The sequence below is a fragment of the Leptonotus elevatus genome, chromosome 20 (assembly GCF_054856555.1).
Source record: "Leptonotus elevatus isolate MCC_2025b chromosome 20, RoL_Lele_1.0, whole genome shotgun sequence".
Taxonomy (NCBI): Eukaryota; Metazoa; Chordata; class Actinopteri; order Syngnathiformes; family Syngnathidae; genus Leptonotus; species Leptonotus elevatus.
The window spans coordinates 233753-254286 of NC_141258.1; the positions used below are offsets into that span (position 1 = coordinate 233753).

At 50.1% G+C, this 20534-nt stretch overlaps 1 protein-coding gene across 6 annotated transcripts; it reads right to left on the minus strand.

Annotated features, from left to right (window-relative positions):
• Positions 1-742: 742 nt before the first annotated feature.
• Positions 743-19847, minus strand: crhr1 (corticotropin releasing hormone receptor 1). 6 transcript variants are annotated; one of them, XM_086064402.1, is made up of 16 exons: positions 19224-19847; positions 19053-19155; positions 18872-18945; positions 12638-12731; positions 10900-10965; positions 10699-10827; positions 6021-6106; positions 4744-4850; positions 3852-3972; positions 3326-3479; positions 2894-2954; positions 1999-2071; positions 1810-1895; positions 1605-1740; positions 1486-1527; positions 743-1036 (listed from the first exon to the last, which is right to left on the minus strand). In XM_086064402.1, exons 4-16 carry the CDS (start codon positions 12729-12731, stop codon positions 896-898), a joined length of 1296 nt encoding a protein of 431 aa, XP_085920528.1. In that variant the 5' UTR covers positions 18872-18945; positions 19053-19155; positions 19224-19847; the 3' UTR covers positions 743-895. The 6 variants fall into 6 exon arrangements, with proteins under 6 accessions (XP_085920528.1, XP_085920530.1, XP_085920529.1 ...); XM_086064404.1 differs by lacking the exon at positions 19053-19155; XM_086064403.1 differs by lacking the exon at positions 19224-19847 and having other exon boundaries at positions 19053-19205.
• Between the last annotated feature and the right edge of the window lie 687 nt (positions 19848-20534).

Consider the following 20534-nt stretch of genomic DNA (forward strand, 5'->3'; position numbering starts at 1 on the left):
CCAGAAGGCAAACGACTTCCGAGTAAAACGCTGCTAACAAAGTAGAAATGAGTGTTTGGTAAAAACTCCTTCGCCGTCACCGCCGGTCGTTTGTCTGTGGAAGCACGACGCACGTAGCTTAGCATTGGCTAGTTTAGCATTAGCATTCGCTTTGCGCTTTCGACATGGGAAGTGCCATGGCCGCCAGGCTGCTACGTGCTCCAGGTTAGAGTCTTATGTGCTAACATATACCTTAGCATTTGTCTTTGCTATCTTAGCTTAGCATTTGCTCTGTGTTTTGGACGCAGAATGTGACACATGCGCCAGGCTAGTACACGCTTCTGCAGTTTGCAGAAAGCAGCGTGGCATGCTAATGTGTAGCTTAGCATTAGCTTAGCTTCATGTTTGCTATCTGTTTTGGATGCAGTCCGTAACACCTGCCGGGCAATCTCGCTGAGGAGAGCTTACATGCTAACACGTATCTTAGCGTTAGCATTTGCTAGCTTGGGTCCGGGCCTTGGGGGAAACTCACGACGCGGCAGTCTTTCCAAAACATGTCAAGTCGTTCCTCTTTAACGAGGTTTGCAAATTGCCTTCATGCACCCCAACAACGTTTGCGCCATTCCAAGGAATGAAAAGCGCGTTACGAAGAAAACGTCCTCCTTCTTCTTATTCCTATTAGCTTAGCATTTGCTCCTCCTTTGAAGGCGGGACTGGACATTGTAACAAAGTGCGGAATGTGTGCAACGTTTCCGGAAAGACGACAAAGGCGAAGCGGAAGGGCCGGCGAGGGCGCCCGTCGCCGCCAGTCCCGCCGCCGGCGAGATGACGGATGGACGGCAACGTGCGCTACGTACGCGTTCCCCGCCCGAGCGCTCCGACCAGCGTCCGCGTCGGCGGAAGGCGCGTGGGCTCGTCACAGCGACGTGGACTGCTTGATGCTGTGGAAGCTGACCCGCGATGGCGACGTGGGGATGGACACGGCCTGCGTCATTCGCGGCCGGATGGAGTGCTGTTCCTGCCAGCGATGGAAACGCTTCCTGGCGGCCGAGCGCACCTGAACGACACGCACACACAACAACAGGTGGCACCTCAACGTGCGCTTGTGCCGCGTGGGAGGCCGGCGGTAACCGTGGCAACCAGATGCCATTCACTACATTGGACGGGGAGACGGCAATTCAAAATGGTTCCTCCCCCCGTGTCCACTAATCAAATCCAGCTTGTGCAAACGAGCCGACGCGCGAACTTGCGGCAAACACGCAATCGATATCCGGCCGGCAATCAAGCGTCTTCCCGAAGCGGACGCCGGTCGCGGCGCTTCCTATTAGCGGCCGGCCGGCCGTCGCCACGGCGACGTGGCCTGGCACCACCTCTGTCGCCAGACGACATTCCACACGCGACCACTCGGGGTGACGCGTCTGCAACGTCGGCGACGGCCCTGTGGCGTCCGGTCGCCGTGGTAACGCGTGGTCGTAAAGGTGGCAAAGGAGGCGGGGCCTAACTTACCTCGCTGTTGAGGAAGCAGTAAAAGACGGACACGAAGAAGCCCTGCGGGAGGAGGTCAAATGTCAGCGCGCCGGACGGGAACGGCTGCGCCGCGGCGGGCGGGTGCGCCATTTGCATACCTGGAAGGATTCCAGGAAGGAGTTGAAGTAGATGAAGACCAGCTGCGAGATCTCGTCCTCGCCGGGATTGACGAAGAAGAGCATGTAGGTGATGCCCAGCAGGGGGAGCAGCACCAGCGTGGCCTTCACCGCTTTCCTGCCCAACGGGACAAACGCGCACGAGATGAGCGCTCGCCGCTGCTAACCGGCCCCGCCCCCTTCCTACCTGTACTGAATGGTCTCCGAGGTGGTGGACGCTCGCAGCTTGGTCATCAGGATCCTGACGATGTTGAACAGGAAGATGAAGTTGATCTGAAACCAGTGAGTGATGTCATCGCCCGATTGACGCGCCGTCCCAAAAACAACAACAACAAAGTGATGATGTCATCAGTCAGCGCAGGCAAAAGCGACTCACCACCAGAACCAGAATCATGGGACCCTGGTAGATGTAGTCGGTGTAGACGCCCGCTCGCTTCCCGAACCAACACCTGCCGGCGGCACAGGACAGACGCGTCACCGCGGCAACCGGCCGTACGAGCAAACAATGACGGCGGCGATGAAAAGTGCTTAAAAGAAAGCTTGGTGTTGCGTGTGCGCCTTTCAGGGGCGTGGCCTATGCCGTGACATCGGGTCGGGTCTCTGCGAGCATCTGCCAAGTGGAAGCTAACGCAAAGCCAACTTTGAAAACGGCAAAGTCAGCAAAACGACGACGGACGACTTGAGTCAAGTGGCCACGGTTCGAGTCGAATCCAATCAAGTTGGAAGGAATTGTGGGAAGGAAGTGATGGTGGGGTGGGGAGATGATGCGGAGTCCGGATTGGGGGCTCGGGGGGGTTAAGTATAGCAATGACATAAGATCAGCAGCGTTGTGGAGGAATTCCAAAACATTCCCAGTGGAAGCGGAAGGCCGCCTGCTCGGTCCCGCGGGGAGCGTGCTAATGTGCTAACGTGCTAACGCTTTGTGCAGATGGTTGATGGGATGCTTGCTCCATGGATAGCCTGCTTTGGGGGGAAGCAGAGTCACGAGGGGTGCTGAGATGGAGGAGCAGGCGGGGGGGGGGGCAGTTATATATGCGCACATCTGTTAGCTTTGATGTTCCTGGAAAAACTTGACACGGATCAGAAATGATCAGACCCGCCTGAGCGGAAGGAAAGATAAAAGTGTGTGTGTGTGTGGGGGGGGGGGGCAGTGTCATGGGGCATTTTAGCGTGCAAATTGCTAACACTTTCCCTTTGCACGCAGGATGAATGAAATGTATTTGTTAGCGTGTGAAAAAAGGTGCCTTGGCTGATTTGAAGGCGGGACTGACTTTTCGTTGTCGTAGTAAAGCTTCCCGACGGCCCACGCCACGATGATGGGGAAGGGGATGCCTGCACAAACACACACAGACGGAAGCACACGCACAAAATGGATTGGCCAGATGATGGAGAAGCAATTTGTCGTCATCGTCATCATCGTTGCCGGAATTTTCCAAACTTCACATTCGGCCTCGTTCCACTTCTTTGTTGCATGTTTCTCCTCTTCGCCACTTTCGGCGTCCCTGCCATCAAATCTGCTTTCTGTCCCCGCTTTGACCTTCGATCAACCTTGTGACGCTCGCTCATGGAAGCGTCCACCAAACATTCAACACATTTCAAAACGTTCACCTCTGCTATATGCTACGCTAAGCGAAGCGCCGGCAACAACCGCGGGACGCAGGTGTAAGCGGAGCTGCGGTGCGTGCGTGCGTGCGCGCGCGTACACCATCCGATGCAGATGAACATCCACTTGCGCAGCTTGTCGGTGGAGTACGTCAGCACGATGGCCGTGTGCAGGTAGCATCCTTCGCCGAACATCCAGAAGAAGTTGGTGGAGTGGAAATAGTTAAAGGAAGCCGTCACCAGACGACACCACACCTTCAAAATAAAGCACACGTGCGCCTTCAAAATAAAACAACAACATTTTGATGCTCACTCAAGCTTGAATTGAATTCAGCAATGAAGAAAATGATTTTCAAGTATTTTGCGAATGACGTCATTCGTGATGTCATCAAATGGTTTGTAAATGAAAATGAATCAATGACGGTGACTTTGAATTGTAATTAAAAACAACTAAACGTTAAACGCCTTCACTTCAAATGAAAAGTCATTTTCTATTGATCGTTTACGTGATCAATATTGTTGTATTGGACTCCATTAGTTGGAGTGAAGCAGGCGGTTCGTGGGATGAACCTTCATTGAGAAGAATGAAAATGATTTTGTCTTTCTGTATTGTGGGCGTGGCCTCACCACGTTGCTCTCGTGCACCTGCGGGCTCATGGTGAGCTGCACCACGAACCAGGTGGCGTTCCTCAGGATGAAGGCGCTGATCAGGTTCCAGTGGATGATGTTCCTCAGGCAGCGGATGCTCCTGACAGACCGCCAGCAGGGAAAACATTTGATCATGGGCGCAAAATAGAAAAGGGGGCGTGTCCGATGGGGAAGCACGACGGCCGTCAGGAAGCGAGCCGTGACGCAAAGCCTCTGTGACCTTTCACGCCGGTTAGGACGGCAGGTGTGCGAGGACGGAAGCATGATGACTTTTCAACGGGACGGATCTCGTCAGGGAAACAAACGTTCGACGTTAGCGAACGCGCTAACAAGGGAAGCTGCTGGCTGCCCGCATTCCAACCCAGAACTTTCAAGTGCAAGGCAGACGCGCTGGCCACGAGGCCGGCGGCGCTTTGGCCGAGGTGAGAATGGAGTGTCTTGACAAGTTGGGCTTTTTGGAGCTCTTTTGCTCCATTTTGTTCAGCCCCCGACCCCCCTCCCACCCCCCCACCCGGGGGTGACAGGTCGCCCCAACACGACTTGTGCATAAACGCGCTCGTCTTTCTGCTTTTTCTTTTTCTCCTTCGCGCTTTTTGCACTCTCGCAAGTGGGGAAGACAAACTCGGTTCGACGAGCGCCTCCATCAGTGTGAAGCCCCCCCCTCTCAGTGTGTGTGTGTGTAGGTTTCCCATCTATGACCCCCCACCCCCCCCCCCCATTTCCATTTGCCACCCCTCCCAGATGTGCTGGCATGGAGACGTGTCCTACTTGGCGGCGGCAGATTGCCATTCCGTGACCAAACGGTGCTTTGCAATAAGAGGCGGTTGGGGGGGGGGTTGGGGGGAGTATCTTTCTTCTTATTCCTTCTTACCTCAAACACAGGAAGAGGAAGAAAGCCACCAGTAGCGCCAGCATGGAGATGACGTGACCTAAGAAGTTGATGATCACCGCCATCTGGTAGTGCATCTTGCCCTTCTTCTGAAAAACGCACAAGACATCATCATCGTCGTCATCGTCATCATCGTCGTCAACATCGTCATCATCATCATCATCATCGTCATCATCATCATCTTCGTCGTCATCATCGTCATCATCATCATCGTCGTCATCATCATCATCATCGTGATCATCGTCGTCATCATCATCGTCGTCAACATCGTCGTCGTCGTCATCATCGTCATCATCATCATCGTCGTTATCATCGTCATCGTGATCATCGTCGTCATCATCATAGTCGTCAACATCGTCATCATCATCATCACTCATCCTCATCGTCGTCGTCATCCTCATCGTCGTCGTCATCGTCATCGTCGTCATCATCATCATCATCGTCGTCAACATCGTCGTCATCATCATCATCATTGTCATCCTCATCGTCATCGTCGTCATCCTCATCGTCGTCGTCATCATCGTCATCGTCGTCATCATCATCATCGTCATCATCATCGTCGTCAACATCGTCGTCATCCTCATCCTCATCGTCATCATCATCATCGTCATCATCATCGTCATCGTCATCATCATCATCGTCAACATCGTCATCATCATCATCGTCACTTCATGTGAGGGAAACGAGGACAAGCGCGAGAGCAAACGATTGGATGAAGACGACTTTTTGTTTTTTCAGCGCTTCCGTTGCCGTCCGTTGAGGCCTGACGGGAGGATTTACGTAATCTGGCGTCTGTGTGGGGATTAAGAGATTGGAATCGGCACATCAACTCCCCCAATTCCGACGCCGTTGCACACAAACGCACCTGCCCGCATCCAATCATCGGCTCCCGCGTGCCCCCACCCCCTCCCTGAGGCATCCCAGTGTGTGAGATTTCGCCAAATCCGAGCCGTCGTTTGTTTGCTCGGACTTGCGAGCGACTCTTCAAGCTCGGCCTTGTTTGATTTATTTTTGGAAGATGTCGTTTCTTTTCGAACGATTTTTCCATTTTTGCTTGACATGAATTTTGGTCAACGTTGGTGAGTTTTGTCCAATCAAGCAAGCCTGTGAAGATTGTTGCGAACGGCGCCGTCACCCGACCCCAAAACGATGGCGTCGCTCGCATCTGCGCGTCCAGTCGGGAAAGCTGGAAATCGTCTCGGAACAAACACGTCGGCAGACAAAGAAAAGATCTTGCAGACGATTTGCGACTTGCTCACCTCCTGGTGCAGGATGGCCTTGCACATGGAGTAGTTGCCCTTGGGCGCCCACGTTCCGTTCCACAGGCACTTCCTGTACACGTTGTCTACGCACACACACGCACACGCACACACATAAGCACACCTGTGGCTTCACACTGGAACATTCCCAACATCGCTACATTCACCTCAATTCAAATTGCAAAAAACAAACATACACAAGGCACAAAATAGTTTCCTGCAAATGACGATATAAAAAATTAAATAAAATAAAAAAGTATATTTATGAGCACACGTTGCAACAAAGTGACATTCCTGAAGAGGGCAACACGAATTTGGCGTGTGTGACCTTTTGGTATGTGAACTCGTTAGTCTTCACACCATTAATGTTAGCATCGGTGCGCACACACAACCTCACAACGCGCGTGTGTGCGTTCCACACGAAGGATGTCTTGAACTCATCAGTCGGCGAGTCGCGATGCAAACGAAGCGCGCGGCATTTTTAACGTCCCGTAGAAAAGAAACGTTCCCTTTCAAGTCACGCAACGCAAACCAATCGCCGTTTTGAGGTCGGCTCGTAACGCTCATCGGCGTCCCGTCACGTCGTAGACGGATGAACGAGTGAAGGTGGACACGATCGTTGCATATGCATGAGACGGCAAAAAGGATTTCCCGGCGAGTGTCAGATGACGACAGGTCGCGTCATGTGACCCGCACGGGAAAGACGCCAACGGTGGGCGTGTCAAGAGCGCAAAATCCAGCAGGAAAAAGGTTTGGAAGCGCGCGAGCGTAGCCCGAGGGCGCCGGCGTGTTCATGTGCTGGCGGCGGGCTAAAAATAGTGACACGGCGCATGAATGGGAAACGTCATCCGGCATCAAGACGAGCCGCATCAAACGGAAGCCGGCTTGAGATTCCTCCGCGCTGACTTGCCGCCGTCTGGGCGATTTCCCACGGACCATGTGACCGGACGCAGCCACTCGCGGTTTGTTGACGAGGCAGCGGGTTCAATTTGAACGTCGCCAACGTTTTGCCGCACGTCAGCACAAAACAAAACTGCACTTTGTTTTCCGTCGAATACTTCCAACGGATTTTTCATTTGTCAGAATATCAAGCAACCAATTGGAGTTGACGTGTGAGCCGATTGTTCACGCGAACCGCAATAGGCCGCCCCGATGATGCCGGCGCCGTCCGTCGGTGCGTCTCGCCGCAGCAGCGCTTTGTCATCCTGCGAGCTGCTGCAGTGACTTCGCGTCGCAAGTCAACGCATGCAAATGTTTGGCGGCGTGCGAGCGAGAAGGCGGCACAGCCCGCGGGCGCTAACGTGCTGACGGCGGTCGGTCTAAAAATAGCATCACGGCGCTGAATGAAAACGTCCTCTGCCATCAGGATGAGCCGCACGCCACTTTCGTCAAAACACGTCCACGCGCACCGCCGTGACCTTCCGAGTTTCGGATGCCGGCGGCTGCCAAATGACTTCTCCGCCAGGAGTTCTATTAGCGTCCCGCCTCATATTTCACCGCTCGTCCGCCACCATTGTTGGCGGCGAGCAGGTGGCCCACCCACGTGCGGGATGCGCAACATCCCTCACGCTCGCTCGCTCGCTCACTCGCTCGCTCGTCCTTCCTGTCCACTAATTAAGCTTCCAGGAAAGGATTGGAGGAGTGCTCCGGTGAGACGGCGCTGTTTGGTAACCGTGACAACTCTACTGACCCGAAGGTGGAAACCACGACCGCTCGCCGACTGCAATGTGTCGGACGGACGGACGGTCGGACGGACGGACGAGCGACGCTCATTCAAGACTCATTGCGAACATTTGACGCAGGTCCAACCTTCGTCAGCTGCTTTTTTCGCACGCCACGTCTACTTCACGAGACGGCGCCGACGGAGAATTCCCCCGACGCCGCGTGAAAGAAAACCTGTAAACAAGTTTCCAACAGAGACGTTCCGCAACGCAAACACGCAAAGCTCACGTTTGCCAAAAGGCGGGAAATGGAACACACTGCACGCAAGACGTGTGTGCGTGTGCGTGTGCGTGGAAGCTTGTTAGTATGAGAACAATTCCCCGCTGTGCGCACGCACGCACGCACGCACGCACACCCCCCCCCCCCCACACACACACGCACACACACACACACACACACACACACACACACACACACGCACACACACCTCCATCTTGACTTCCACAAGTCAGCAGTGAGATTCAAGGGGTGCATTGGGGGATGCTGGTTTTGCTGAGGAAGGGGGAGGGTGAGCAGGCACATCCAGCAAGCTGCCTCTGGAGAAGGTGTGTGTGTGTTCGGGGGGGGGCTGGTTGTTTGAGGTGTTTGGCTAAGTGTGCGTGTGGACTGGGTTTTGGGTCTTTCTTGGGGTGTAACCTTTAACCCTGATCCTCACGAGCCACTGTCCTGCCTGTTTTCCACGCCTCCCTCCTCCAACACAGCTGACCCAAATGACCAGCTCATCAGCAAGCTGTTGATAACGATCTTGTTGATGATTCAGGTGTGTTGCTGGAGAGGGACCTGGAAAAGAGGCAGAACAGCGGCTCTGGAGGGTCAGGGTTCCGGGGTTCTGGGGTTTCAGGGTTCCGGGGTTCCCTACCACTGTTGCTCTAAGCAAACTGGACAAAACAGAACGTGTCACACGTTAGCACCGTTCAGCAGCATTAGCACACATTAGCACAGTTGGCTAACAGGCAGTGCAGGCATATTTGCACCTTTTTTGAACCGGTCACACACATGACCATTTACATTAGCACTGTTAGCACACCATAACAATTAGCAACAGGAGCACACATGAGTGCACCTTTAGCACACATTAGCGCAATTAGCATCGGCTGTGTTTAATGTTGGATTTTGAGGTGCTACTTGCTGTAGAAAGTTTGAGAATCACAATCTTTTTTTTCAGAATGTTGTAACATGTTTGTCGAATCATCAGCGTCGCGTTCCAAAGAGGATCTCGCTCGAGGCACTCGATGGAAGAAAAGGAAGTGAAAAAAGAAAACAAACAAAGCGACACACAAACAAACAATGTTAAGTCCGGGATTTGTTGGAATCTAATTTGGGAAATCCAGCACGATGATTCATGGAACGTTTTCAAGGCACGCAATAGACTCGATATTTTTAGAAGGAAACGCTTTAATGGGGATCACATCTTCGACTCCGCCTCTTTCTCCTTCTTCTTCTTCCCACTTTCAAATGATTCGTTGGACAAGTTTGTGGTCTGCTAATGTTCAAGGTCATTCAATGAGATTTGGACTTTTAGATGCCCCCCCCCCCCCCCCCCGTGTTTCCAAGTTTGCAAAATTCCCAATCGCAAACATTCCAACAAACTTCCAACAACAACCAAATTAAATGCGTGTGTGTTTGCATGAAGATTAGCTAGCGAGGTTGCTAACGTGACAAACGTTGACAGCAGTGCTATAAAAAGACGGCAAAGGAGTCATGTGACCTGCCTGCTGAAATATTCAAGAAGGATGAATAATTAATTGAGAGTTTAAAATAGAGCGCTAAAGTATACGTTCCAATCAATAAAGTCCGCAGCGTCGACATCAATATTCCTCCAGCGTGACTTTTTTGTCATCTTTCCAAATGTTGCGATGACCTTGCTGGCAAACGCACGACGTTAGCCGCGCTTTTAACACAAATAACATCAAACGCCAACACTTGACATTAGCCACGTTGGTTAACATGCTAACAGATACGTTAGCCGTGCAAGTGAAGATGCTAGCAGTTAGCCACACTTTGAAGGCTAACGACACGCGTTAGCACAACGTTAGCCACACTGCTCAACATGCCAACACACACAACAATATCACAAGAACATTGGACACACTTGCTAGCGCGCTAACATACAATTAGCTACACGTGAACGCGCTCCATAACGGATTGGTTCCTTTTGGGCTTGCTTTACTTTCCCTAATTTTGGGTGGAAAACACGTTTTGGTGTCATGTTCCTGTTTATTCATGTTTTGGGGATTTGACCCGCCCCCCCCCCGGCAATTCTAGCGAGCGGCAGTTATTGTCGCCACTGGCGGTCGGGAGTGGTCGCTACGTTTTCCATTCATTCGCGCGTTCCCGAATGACTGCAAATGGAAAGCTTTTTGGATTTTGTGTTGCTGTTAGCCTCGCTCCTGTTAGCCGTTAGCACCCCCCCCCCCAACTCCTTTGACGAGATTCACATTGATGTTTTTTGTTTTTTTTAAATGTCACCACGAGGTGAAGAAATGGCGAAGCACATTAGTGGCTAATTAGCGGCCGTGTTGTTCCACTCGGCTGCCAACGTTAGTGAGCTTGACGCCTTAAGCAGGAAAAAACAACAACAACAACTAAAAGCCCACGTGGTCACCAAGTGATGACATCAGCACATACTGATGACGTCATGGCGTGTTCCAGCGCGTGTCCCCGCCCCCTCGCCTCCTTTTTCCTGTGTCCTCTTTTTTTGAATGTTCATGCTAATTAGTGTAAAGAAACGCACGTGAGCCCGCGGGAGCGACGCAACTCCATTTGGCGTTTTCCCCCCATCTTGTTTCCCCGCCGCCACCGGCAAGATGGCGGATTGAGGCCACCGACGAGCCGGCAAAATGAGCTGCTGCTGTTGCGGGCAAGTCGCTTGGAGGGCGTGCACGTTTTGTCAGCGTGCCGCGTATGTGCTTTGCAGACGGCGTGTTGGTGGCGTGTCGCTTGATGCGGTTCTTACTGGTGGTGTTGTAGCGCACGCCGTAGAACATGTCGGGACACGGTCGGGCCACCACGTGAGCGGCGGGGCTGCGCGGCCAGCAGGTGCCGATGCCGTCCAGCGCCGCCTCGCAGTACGCGTCCGCCGCGCCTGCAACATGGAGCGCACGCGTCAAGCCGGGCCGCTCGGCCTGGGCGTGTCCTTTGCGTGTCCTCCCCTCACCGCCGGGCGGGACGCTGGCGTTGCCCGGCATCTGCGTCTCGTTCCAGGAGGACGCCGGCCATTGGGCTGAAAAGGCAAACATCAGCGGCGCTATTCAATGGCGTTGACGTTCAGCTGACGTACTCGTTGACTCGCGCTAGTCGAACAGCTGCATCTTACGAGTAACACATTTTTCTCTACTCGTTCCACTTTTGGCCTACGAGTAATCCTTGCTTGTAAACTACTGCTCTGAACTAGTAACGCCCAGTAGGCATGTGTCACACACTAGTAGCACACTAGTAGCTCTACTTACGAGTAGTTCTGCCTCACAAGTTACAGGAAATTGTTCTAGTAAGTAGTAAGACAAAGTTGTGCTAATAGTGAGCAGAAATGTCATATGTCGTAGCTGTGGGGGGAAAAGCAATGCGACCAAGACATGGCCGTGCTACTAGTGCATTAAAGATGGAACGCCTTTCCTGCATACGCTGGATCTGCAGACTTTCTTACTAGTTACTACTGAGATAAAACTGTGCATTTGTTGACAACTGCATTCTACTTGTATGACGAGTGGCATTGTCAAATTCTACTAGTTAACATATAGCGCTTCACTAGTTGTACTAGTAGCATGCAGATGTCAACTAGCGCCTCAGTAGTCAAATGTCCTCCAATCAAGTTTACTATCACGTCATTGTAACACACTAGTGCACTGAATTGTCTTACTCGTGAGGCCAAAGAGCGTACTAGTACATGCAACTTAAGCTGGATATGGAAGAAATCTTTAAAGCACTTTCTGTTGTGTGTGCGCAATGAGGTACGTGCGTGTGTGTGTGTGTGTGTGTGCGTTTAAGGGCAACAGTAAGCGTTGGTGACAGGGGTCCCGGCGGACGCACGCACGCACGCACGCGCGCACGCACGCGCGCACGCGCCACCACAGCCACCGAGATCACGGACGTGCCCCCGGGCCGGCCGCTCTTCCTCTGACAAGTTGGCAGCCTCGGGAGAAGCGGGACGGGACCCGAGGGGGGCGGGGGACGCAGCCGGGGGGGACGCCGCCTGGCCGGCAGACGTAAACCCGTTTTGAGACGTCAAAAGCAATTCAAGTGACGACTTTGGGACGAGTTATTTTTAACCGCACGTCAGCTGGCCTGCTCATTAGCGCCTCCTTCATGCGCTTGTCAACATTATTCATTCATTCGCGACGATGGCGACGAAATGACTCATGGATTCGCTAACGGGACGATGATTGAGTCATTTCCAAACGTATTGATGATGACGCGGACGATCGCGAGCAAACGGCACCTGGATCCAAATGCTAATGCTAATTAGCCCGCAGTCCGCCAATGCCTTCATAGCGCACACTCGCGTGTGTGAAAACGCCATCGTGAAAAAAAAGAAAGTATCGATGTGACAATTCATCGACAACACTTGTGAAAATATTTTATACGTTGGCCGTGATCTTTTTTCCAAAGAGGCGACATTTGCAAACATCTTTGGAAAACAATCGTCAACATTTGTGTCCATTTGTGAACCAGTAACTGAATCCTAATAAATGTAGGGAAGAAGAAGAGTCGGACGCGGACGTTGCTAAACGTCCTCTCCGGCGACATTACGCAATCGTTTTGTTCCAACATGAAACACCCAAAAAGATTTTGCGGAGCGCTTGAAGGCAAACTGGATTTGCATCCAACGTTTCCACTGAATAATCGGATCGTGTCACGGGTGTGATGTCGTCATGACTGCACGCGTGCGCGATTCTTACCGGAGGAGGCGTTGGCGGCCGACACGAGGACGGCGTCGCACGTCACGTCGGCCCCACGGGCGGGCGGCAGGAAGACAAAGACGGCGGCGCACATCTGCGGAAACACACGCAAGGAAGTCACATGACGTCACACAGACGTCTCGCGGGTCACATGACGTCACAAGCAAGGCCCGCCCCGCTCACCTCAACTTTCACATGCGTCCATATTTACATTCCCCCCCCATCTGTGAAATTGTTTTTGTTTGTATTCCCAAACACAATCTTTTTTTGTCCAATCAGATTTCAGCCTCTGTGTTGCTATGCCGATCTATTCTTTGCAAATCAGTGGAAATGTTCCACCTGTGTGGTCACACATTGATGACATCATCACAGGATGTATGACATCATCACAATGCCATCCACGGTCACGTCAATGTCATGCGAAGCGTCGCCTTGAGGTCACGCGATCGCGCTTGCGTCGGCTTTCGTCTCTTCTCTACGATCTCGTCTCGATGCGATTCCAAATCTGCCGACCGGACCCGAACGTCCCGGCGACCAATCAGCTGCAACATCTCGAGCGGAACATTCTTCAACGCCTCAACGGGAACGTTCGCAGCGAAACGTCCAAAACGGAACTTCCCAAGCCCGACATCATCCTGATGACAATAATCCGTAGCACGCCAACGACAACATCAACATCTGGCGGCGTTTGGACACGACGGACGGCTGAAATCAAAGCCATCAATCGCTCGGCATTCCTCAACATCCATTTTCATTTGCTGGACGATGTCGTGAAAAAGACAAATCATTTTGTGAGCGGCACGCGACGTTTAGCTCATTTTCAAGCCGCAATGCATCGAAGGCACGACTCGTCCTCACTTCAAGGAATGTCCGCTACCACTTTCTTGGCCAAACCAATACCAGTTAGAGGATTCGTTTTGGCGTACTCGCAGATACCGAGTACCGATACCATCGTTCATTTTGAAACCAAAAATGTCAATGACGACACAAAACGTAACGTCAGCAAAAACAAAACAAAACTTTCCTTCTGACTAACATGATGATTCGCCAATGCGACAAATGGTCGCATCAAGTATGCTTAAGTATCGGTGGCTGCTATTGGCAGCCTTCACGTGTACCCGATACAGTGAAATAAGGCCGGTATCGGTACTCGCCCAGCCCGACTCGATAAGGGTTCGGCCGATGGTGATGACATCACACGTCAGTCGATGATAAACATTGACTGACGCGAAAGCTGCTAAACAACACGTTTTCCAAACGGAAACCTTTGGTTCCCTTCGGTCTGCCGTGCGGGTCTGGACTGAAACGCGCTGACGTGTTGCGGCGCCGTCGCAGAAAAGCCCCGAAAGTGCTGCGGCAATGAAGCGGGAAAACTCAACATTCGATTGCTTTTGGGAAACGTCAGCAAGTGACAAACTCACCTGCAGGACAAACATTTTGGCCTCACATCCTTCTCAGCAGAAGAAGAAAAGAAGAAGAAGAAGAAGAAGAGAAGCTCTTGCGCTCATGTGGGAGCGAGTGTTGCGTTCACGGACAGCACGCGGTGGAAGGAGGTGCGGGTGGAGTGTTGTTGTCTGCGGCGGCCGGCTGGCGACCACTCCTCGCCCGCCCGCGTCCGCTCTCAAGCGAACCTCGTGCTCGTGCTCGTGCTCGTGCTCCTTCGTCTTGTCCTTCTCCCGCGTGCTGACGAGTCCGCGGCGCACGGTCCGCACATCCAGCTGGCGGTGGCGCGCCGCGGACGCGCGCCTCAACGCACCGCCCACCCCAGGCGGGACGTCGCGATGGCGGGGAAAGGTGAGACTCGGCTCTTCCGCGCGCGCGCGCACGCACACGCAAAAGTTGTGCTTGCGCGGAGCCGAGCTGGCGGGAAAGCAAAAGAGAACGACGCCGCGTCTGGCGCAGCGCGCACACGTGACGTCTTTCCATTTGGACCGGCGCCAAAGTGGGAGGAGCCGAGGAGACACTGGCACGCGCGCGCGTTAGTAAGCACATGCAGCGATCCACAAAAAAAAAAAAACGGAGTGAGAAGTCCAAGAACTCATGAATGAAGGAGAAAAAGGACAAATAGGGAAGTGAAGAAATGAATAGAGGAAGGAGTAAATAAAGGAGGAGAAGACGTCAAGCTAGCACGTCGCTAATACGAGATGCTCACATGAATGAAGGAGGAAATCAAGGCACGAATCCATGAGCAAGCGAAGGAATAACTCATCGATTATAATGAATCATCGACAACTATTTTGATCCATTCGTGGTCTACAAACTTTGTTGAACTTGAAATTGTCCACATTTCAGCCCCTCAAAAGCAAAAAGACAAACTGATTAGCATCTCCTCTTTTTTGCTCTCAAAAGAAAACATTTGCTAACATTCTGGAAAACAATCAACAATTGTTGCCAATTTTGCAAGCAGTACTTGAAGGAAGCAGTGACAGCCCTGATGAAGGTTGGAATGAGAGAATTTTCAATTTTTCTTTTTGCTGAAAAAAAAATGAAGCGAATGAGAATCAATTTAGATTTGAGCATTTCTGCACTGTCAATTAGAAATAATGTCCTGTTCTTGAATCAAGTTTTTGAACCGATTCATCGAATAATACAAAACCAAAACAATCCTCAACAGTTTCATCCATTAATAAGATATTTGTTATTGCGGCCTTGTCTTAACGTTTCGTTCAAATCTGCAGATTGCCACCTGCAGGTCGGATGTGGCCATTACATCTCGGAACAAATCTAAATACAAACAAGCAAATGTGAGTCATGCGTGGCCGCCATAGCAAACAGGAAGTTGTATAATCGAATAATACAAAACCAAAACAATCCTCAACAGTTTCATCCATTAATAAGATATTTGTTATTGCGGCCTTGTCTTAACGTTTCGTTCAAATCTGCAGATTGCCACCTGCAGGTCGGATGTGGCCATTACATCTCGGAACAAATCTAAATACAAAACAAGCAAATGTGAGTCATGCGTGGCCGCCATAGCAAACAGGAAGTTGTATAAATGTCACGCTCAAGTCTGAACTGCTCGCTAATGGCAGCGGCGGGGCGTTCGGGTCCTGCAGGACATTTGTATGCTGGTGGGATGCTTGTGTTGCGTTCACGTGACAAAGAAGAAAGCGTGAAGCTTGATTGTCTTACGAATGAAAAAATGTTTGCCCTGTTGCTGAAAGGAGGCCAAATGTTGCGGAGTGGACAAACGCTTGCTCCTGATTGGTTGCTCGTGTGTGACTGGACAAACCAGCTGTGTTTTCCTTGACAGAGGTTGCGTAACACGGATATTTTAATCAAGCAGCTGGAAGTGCGACAATGCTGAAACCGCCACCCCAGCGCACAAGCAACCCCCCCCCCCTAGAGCACCCACGCCTGCCCCCCTCTCTCTTATCTCCTGTGCCTGCACCCCCCACCCCCCCACAACCTAACAGACAATTTGTCTTCAATCAGGCAGCACCGTCCATACACTCGCCAAGGTCTTAAATCCCTCCGTGTGCGCGCGCACTCATCCTCGTTCTCCCCAAATAAACTCCTTTGTTGAAGTTAACATGGGGAAGCTAACACATAGAAGCTAACACGTAAAAGCTCATGAATCTCAAAAGAAGATGCAAGCTTGTAAAGCTAACATATAGAGGCTAATATGGAGAAATGAACACAAGGCTAACACGAAACAAACATTTAAAGCTAACAAGGTTAACAAGAAGCTAATGAGGCTATCACGAAACAAACAACTAAGCTAACATTTAGACGCTAACAATAACAATAAGAAGGAGCTAACATGTGCAAACTAACCTAAAGCTAACACATAGCAAACATATACAGTATAAATTATCATGTGGAAGCTAATAAGAAGCTAACATGGAGAAGCTAACGAAATGCTATTGTGAAAATATGTAGAAGCTAACATAAGGCTGAAATGAAGCAAACAAGCAGAAGCTAGCAAGACTCTAACATGGAGGAGCTAATAAAAATACGCTTAACACGAAGAAGCAGAAATAATATTAAGTCATAAGTAATAATAATAATAAGTAATCAATAAGTGTTTTACTTGAATTTGAAGCCGTTTTTTGTCCGTTGCTTCGAACATGTGGAAGCTAACACGAAGCCAATGTGCGTGTTTTTGTTTTTTTTAGTAACATAAGATGCCAAGACGGAAGTTTTGCCTGCGATGAACACGATGCGAACGTGGTTCGAGTGCCGTGAAAAGTTCTGGAAGGAGCGAGTGAGGACACTTTGATGTTTACTACTTTGTGCAAAGTAATTGTCCAAAGTACTTCAGCGATCGAGTACTTTTTCAAAGTAGTTTGGAGGCTTAAAAAAAAAAAAAACAACTTCAAAGACTTTGTGAGCTCGTCAAGTTTTGACCTAGAAAACCAAGACAGCCACTTAGTCAAACTCACTCTTTGTGTGTGTGTGTGTTTGCACATCTGTGCGCACTTGTGTGCGTGTGTTTCTCTTTTCTGTTTTTGCGTGTGCGCGTGCTGGTCCGTGTTTTGTGTGTTACTTAGTGCGTGTGTTGCGTGTGGGTTTTATCTGTGTGTGTGCGTGCCAGGCTTTTACGGCGTTGGCCGACGTAAAGAAAGTTGGCGCCGCCTGAAGTTGTGTTTGTTTCCCAACAAGTAAACAAAGGCTGCGTTTGGGAATCGATTGGCTCGTTCCCGACTCCCCAATCAACCAAAAAAAAAAAAAAGAACACTGGAGTCGTTCTTCCCTTTTGATGCTACTTTTTATGATCGGCCCCTAAAACGTCATCATTGTGGTGATTGAGTCGCGTTGAGGATGATGAGAATTTAAGGATCGCCAACAACACGACAAATGGATTTTCATAATAACGATCAATGGCTTCACGCTATAGGAAATGAAAATGCATCGCGCCATACATGGAGGGGGCGGCCCTCCGAAAGAAAAGGCCAACTGACTACGTATGTCCTAAAGTCCAAAGTGGATTTTGAACACAGCCGATGTGTGTTTGTTGCGGCCGGCCGGCGATGGCGGCTCGGCCTCCAGATGATGAACTATCGATTTTGTGCCGCCGCGGCGTGAGGAAAACCTGTTAGCGCTTGTCAGATTATTTTGGGATTACATTTGTCACAGGGAGATGACGGCCCGTCAATCATCCCCAGGAAAATCTCGTCGCTTTCTCTTCCACGGACGACGCGCGGCGACCTGTCACGGCCGGCCGGGAGCGCGTGACAAACGGGCGACCATTTCCTAATGAACGAGACAAATCTTCCTCACCCTGCCGACTGACGGCTCCCTCGCCGCCGCAATCGATTCCGACATCGGACCACTGGACAAACGCCGGCTGCTCATTGGACGCTCAGCGCCGGCAAGATGAACGCTTGCTTCTCACACCCCGACCGTACATGTCATCTGTTTATGTATTGATTTCAATATGGCGGAAGCGTTTCGGTGGTTTTGTGATGCGAGCCAGCAGGCAGCGGCACATGCTAAGGTCAAACCACGTGTCAAGGTCAAAGTGCGGTCGCCTTTTACTGGCTGCTAAAAATAAAAGGCAGCCAGCGGCGGTGGGAAACAAACACATGAACACAAACATGTGAAGCCATCAACGCGCCCACTAAAACGCAGCACACGCGTGTTCTTTCACACAGACGTCACTTGAAAGCTCCTCAGAGCTCTCGAGAGGACAAGAAAAAGGCTCATATCAAGCTAACATTCAGAAGCTAAACTGAAGCTAATTTGACATTAGCTTCCTCATGAAAGTAACAATGTAGAAGCTGACTGAAACTAGCAACATAAGCCAATATAAAGCTAACATGTACAAGGTAACATGATGCAAAATGTAGAAGCTAAACGTAAATAGCACAAAATGGCTAAATGTAGAAGCTAACATTAAGCAAACTCTTGAGAAGAAATGAAACATCAAACTAACAGGAAGACACAAACATGAAGCTACCAAAACCAAGCTAACTTGTAGAAGCTAAAAATAAAACTTAATGTAGAAGCAAACAGGATGTTAAATGTAGCTAGCAAGTTAAAGCTAAATCTAGAAGCTAATATGAAGCTAACCTCCACAAACTTAACATGAAGGCAGCAGCTAACATATAAGATCAAGTGAAACTAAACGCAGGAGCTTACATTTGAGAAATTAGCCTGGAGAGGCTAATGTAAATAGCATGTGAAGCTAAATGTAAAAGCTAAAATGCAAAAGCTCACAATGTAGCCTGGAGACTTTTTTGGGGAGTGGGGGGGGGGCGGTTAAATAAAGGAAGGGAAAATGATGGTCACCTGCAACTGCGGAGACCTCGGTTCAAACTCATCCACCCTGGACGGACACACGGACTGCTTCCCTGGCAATAAGCCTGTGATGGGCCAAATACAGACAGACGTCAAATTTCGTGTACATGACAAAAACAAAAAGAGGATTTCACAAGATAATCTGGTGCTAAAAGCAACTAGCATGTTGTACCTCAATTGTGTTGTTGTTGTTCTGTTTAAAGCAACATTATAAGGAACTTCCATCTTACATGGATTATAGCGGCGCCATATGGACAAACGCGGTATTGTTATGCCTGAAGAAAGACCACATTTCCTATGAGGATAAGCGCATTGCATCGTTTTGTTTTGTTTTGGAGCTCACGTGAAATCCAGGCCAATGTTGCTCCTTGACTGTCCTTTTATCCGGATAGCTTCCCTTGGCCTTTTTTCTTCTTTTCTTTTGTTTGCCGTTGCTTTGCAGCTTCTGCCATGAAAGCAGTAATCGTGCGTCAACATTCCAATTGACTTCCGTCTTTGTAACGAATTGGGGGGGGTTGACGCATGCCATCAAGGGGTCAGCACTTTTGGATTTTTGGGGTGTGCCAGTGTTCCGAGCATCTTCCTCAAAGTTGCTTAATGCCAGTCCAAATGATGCAAACTCGTGTTGCAGTTGCTGTTTCATCAGAAGAGTTCTGAAAATATTTTATTACGGTTGAAAAGTTCCTTAGTGCTATTTTAACGCAGTCAGACGTTGTGGTACGTGAAAACATGTCAAATAACCACATTCACGTAAGAATAATAATACAAAAAAAGTGCATGAATATCTCTCAATGGAGAAGTGTCGCCAATGGTCAGGTGGGCAGCCGGAAGTCGTGTATGACAAGTTCCACAATAAAATAAACCCCGCGAACGCTGGTGTGCATAAATATCTGTTTAAAAGATTGTAAATTATGTTTTGGCATTCACGGCCTGTTTCTCTCTTGTCGAGTGACGTCAGATTGAATTTGGGGTCCTTTTTTCCCTTTTCTTTTTCGAGTTCGCAAGTCGAATCTCCGAGTTTAGAGGCGCGTTCCTGCATAAGAAGCTTCCTGTGCATACTTCCTGGTATGCGGTCCCAGCTTCCTTTTTCTTCTTCTTTTTTTCTTCATGGTGCACTCACACACACCTTTGGTCTCCCAGGCGGGGAAGCGAACTCACGTCAACCTGCACCGAAGGCAAGTGACGGTAACCACTCCGTCATCTAGAGGCCCGATTTCCCAGCTTCCTCGAATGCAGCATTCACGCCAAATGACGTCACAATGTCAGCCGTCATGTTTTGTTGTTCTCTTCTGCCCTCGTGCTGTTTTTTTGTGTCATTACAAGCAAACGTCCATTTGCAGCCACGCTCCTCATATGACGAGCTTCAAATGTTTTCTTTCATAACTATTAATCCAGTTCACACACACACACACGCAACACGCACGTACAAGCGCGCGCTAATATGTTGCAGCATAACCTTTTGCTGTTTTTTTCTTCTTTGTTTCTTTTTTTCTTTGATCTGTATTTTGAGGACAAGCGGTTAAGAAAATGGACAGATGGATCTTGAGTGATTGTTTCAATAAAATTGATTTTGTATTGATTGCCTTTTGATGTTGATATTTGAGAAAGTTGTGTTGTCTGTTTGCAAAAAAAAAAAAGACCGTCACGGCTCACC

What these genes read in the sequence shown, in the direction of transcription:
- crhr1 (XM_086064400.1), bottom strand. An exon ending in CTTTACTACGACAACGAAAA is followed by an intron (nt 2,072 to 2,893) that starts GTCAGTCCCGCC and finishes TGCCGCCGGCAG; the next exon opens with GTGTTGGTTCGGGAAGCGAG. An exon ending in CCATGATTCTGGTTCTGGTG is followed by an intron (nt 1,896 to 1,998) that starts GTGAGTCGCTTT and finishes CACTGGTTTCAG; the next exon opens with ATCAACTTCATCTTCCTGTT.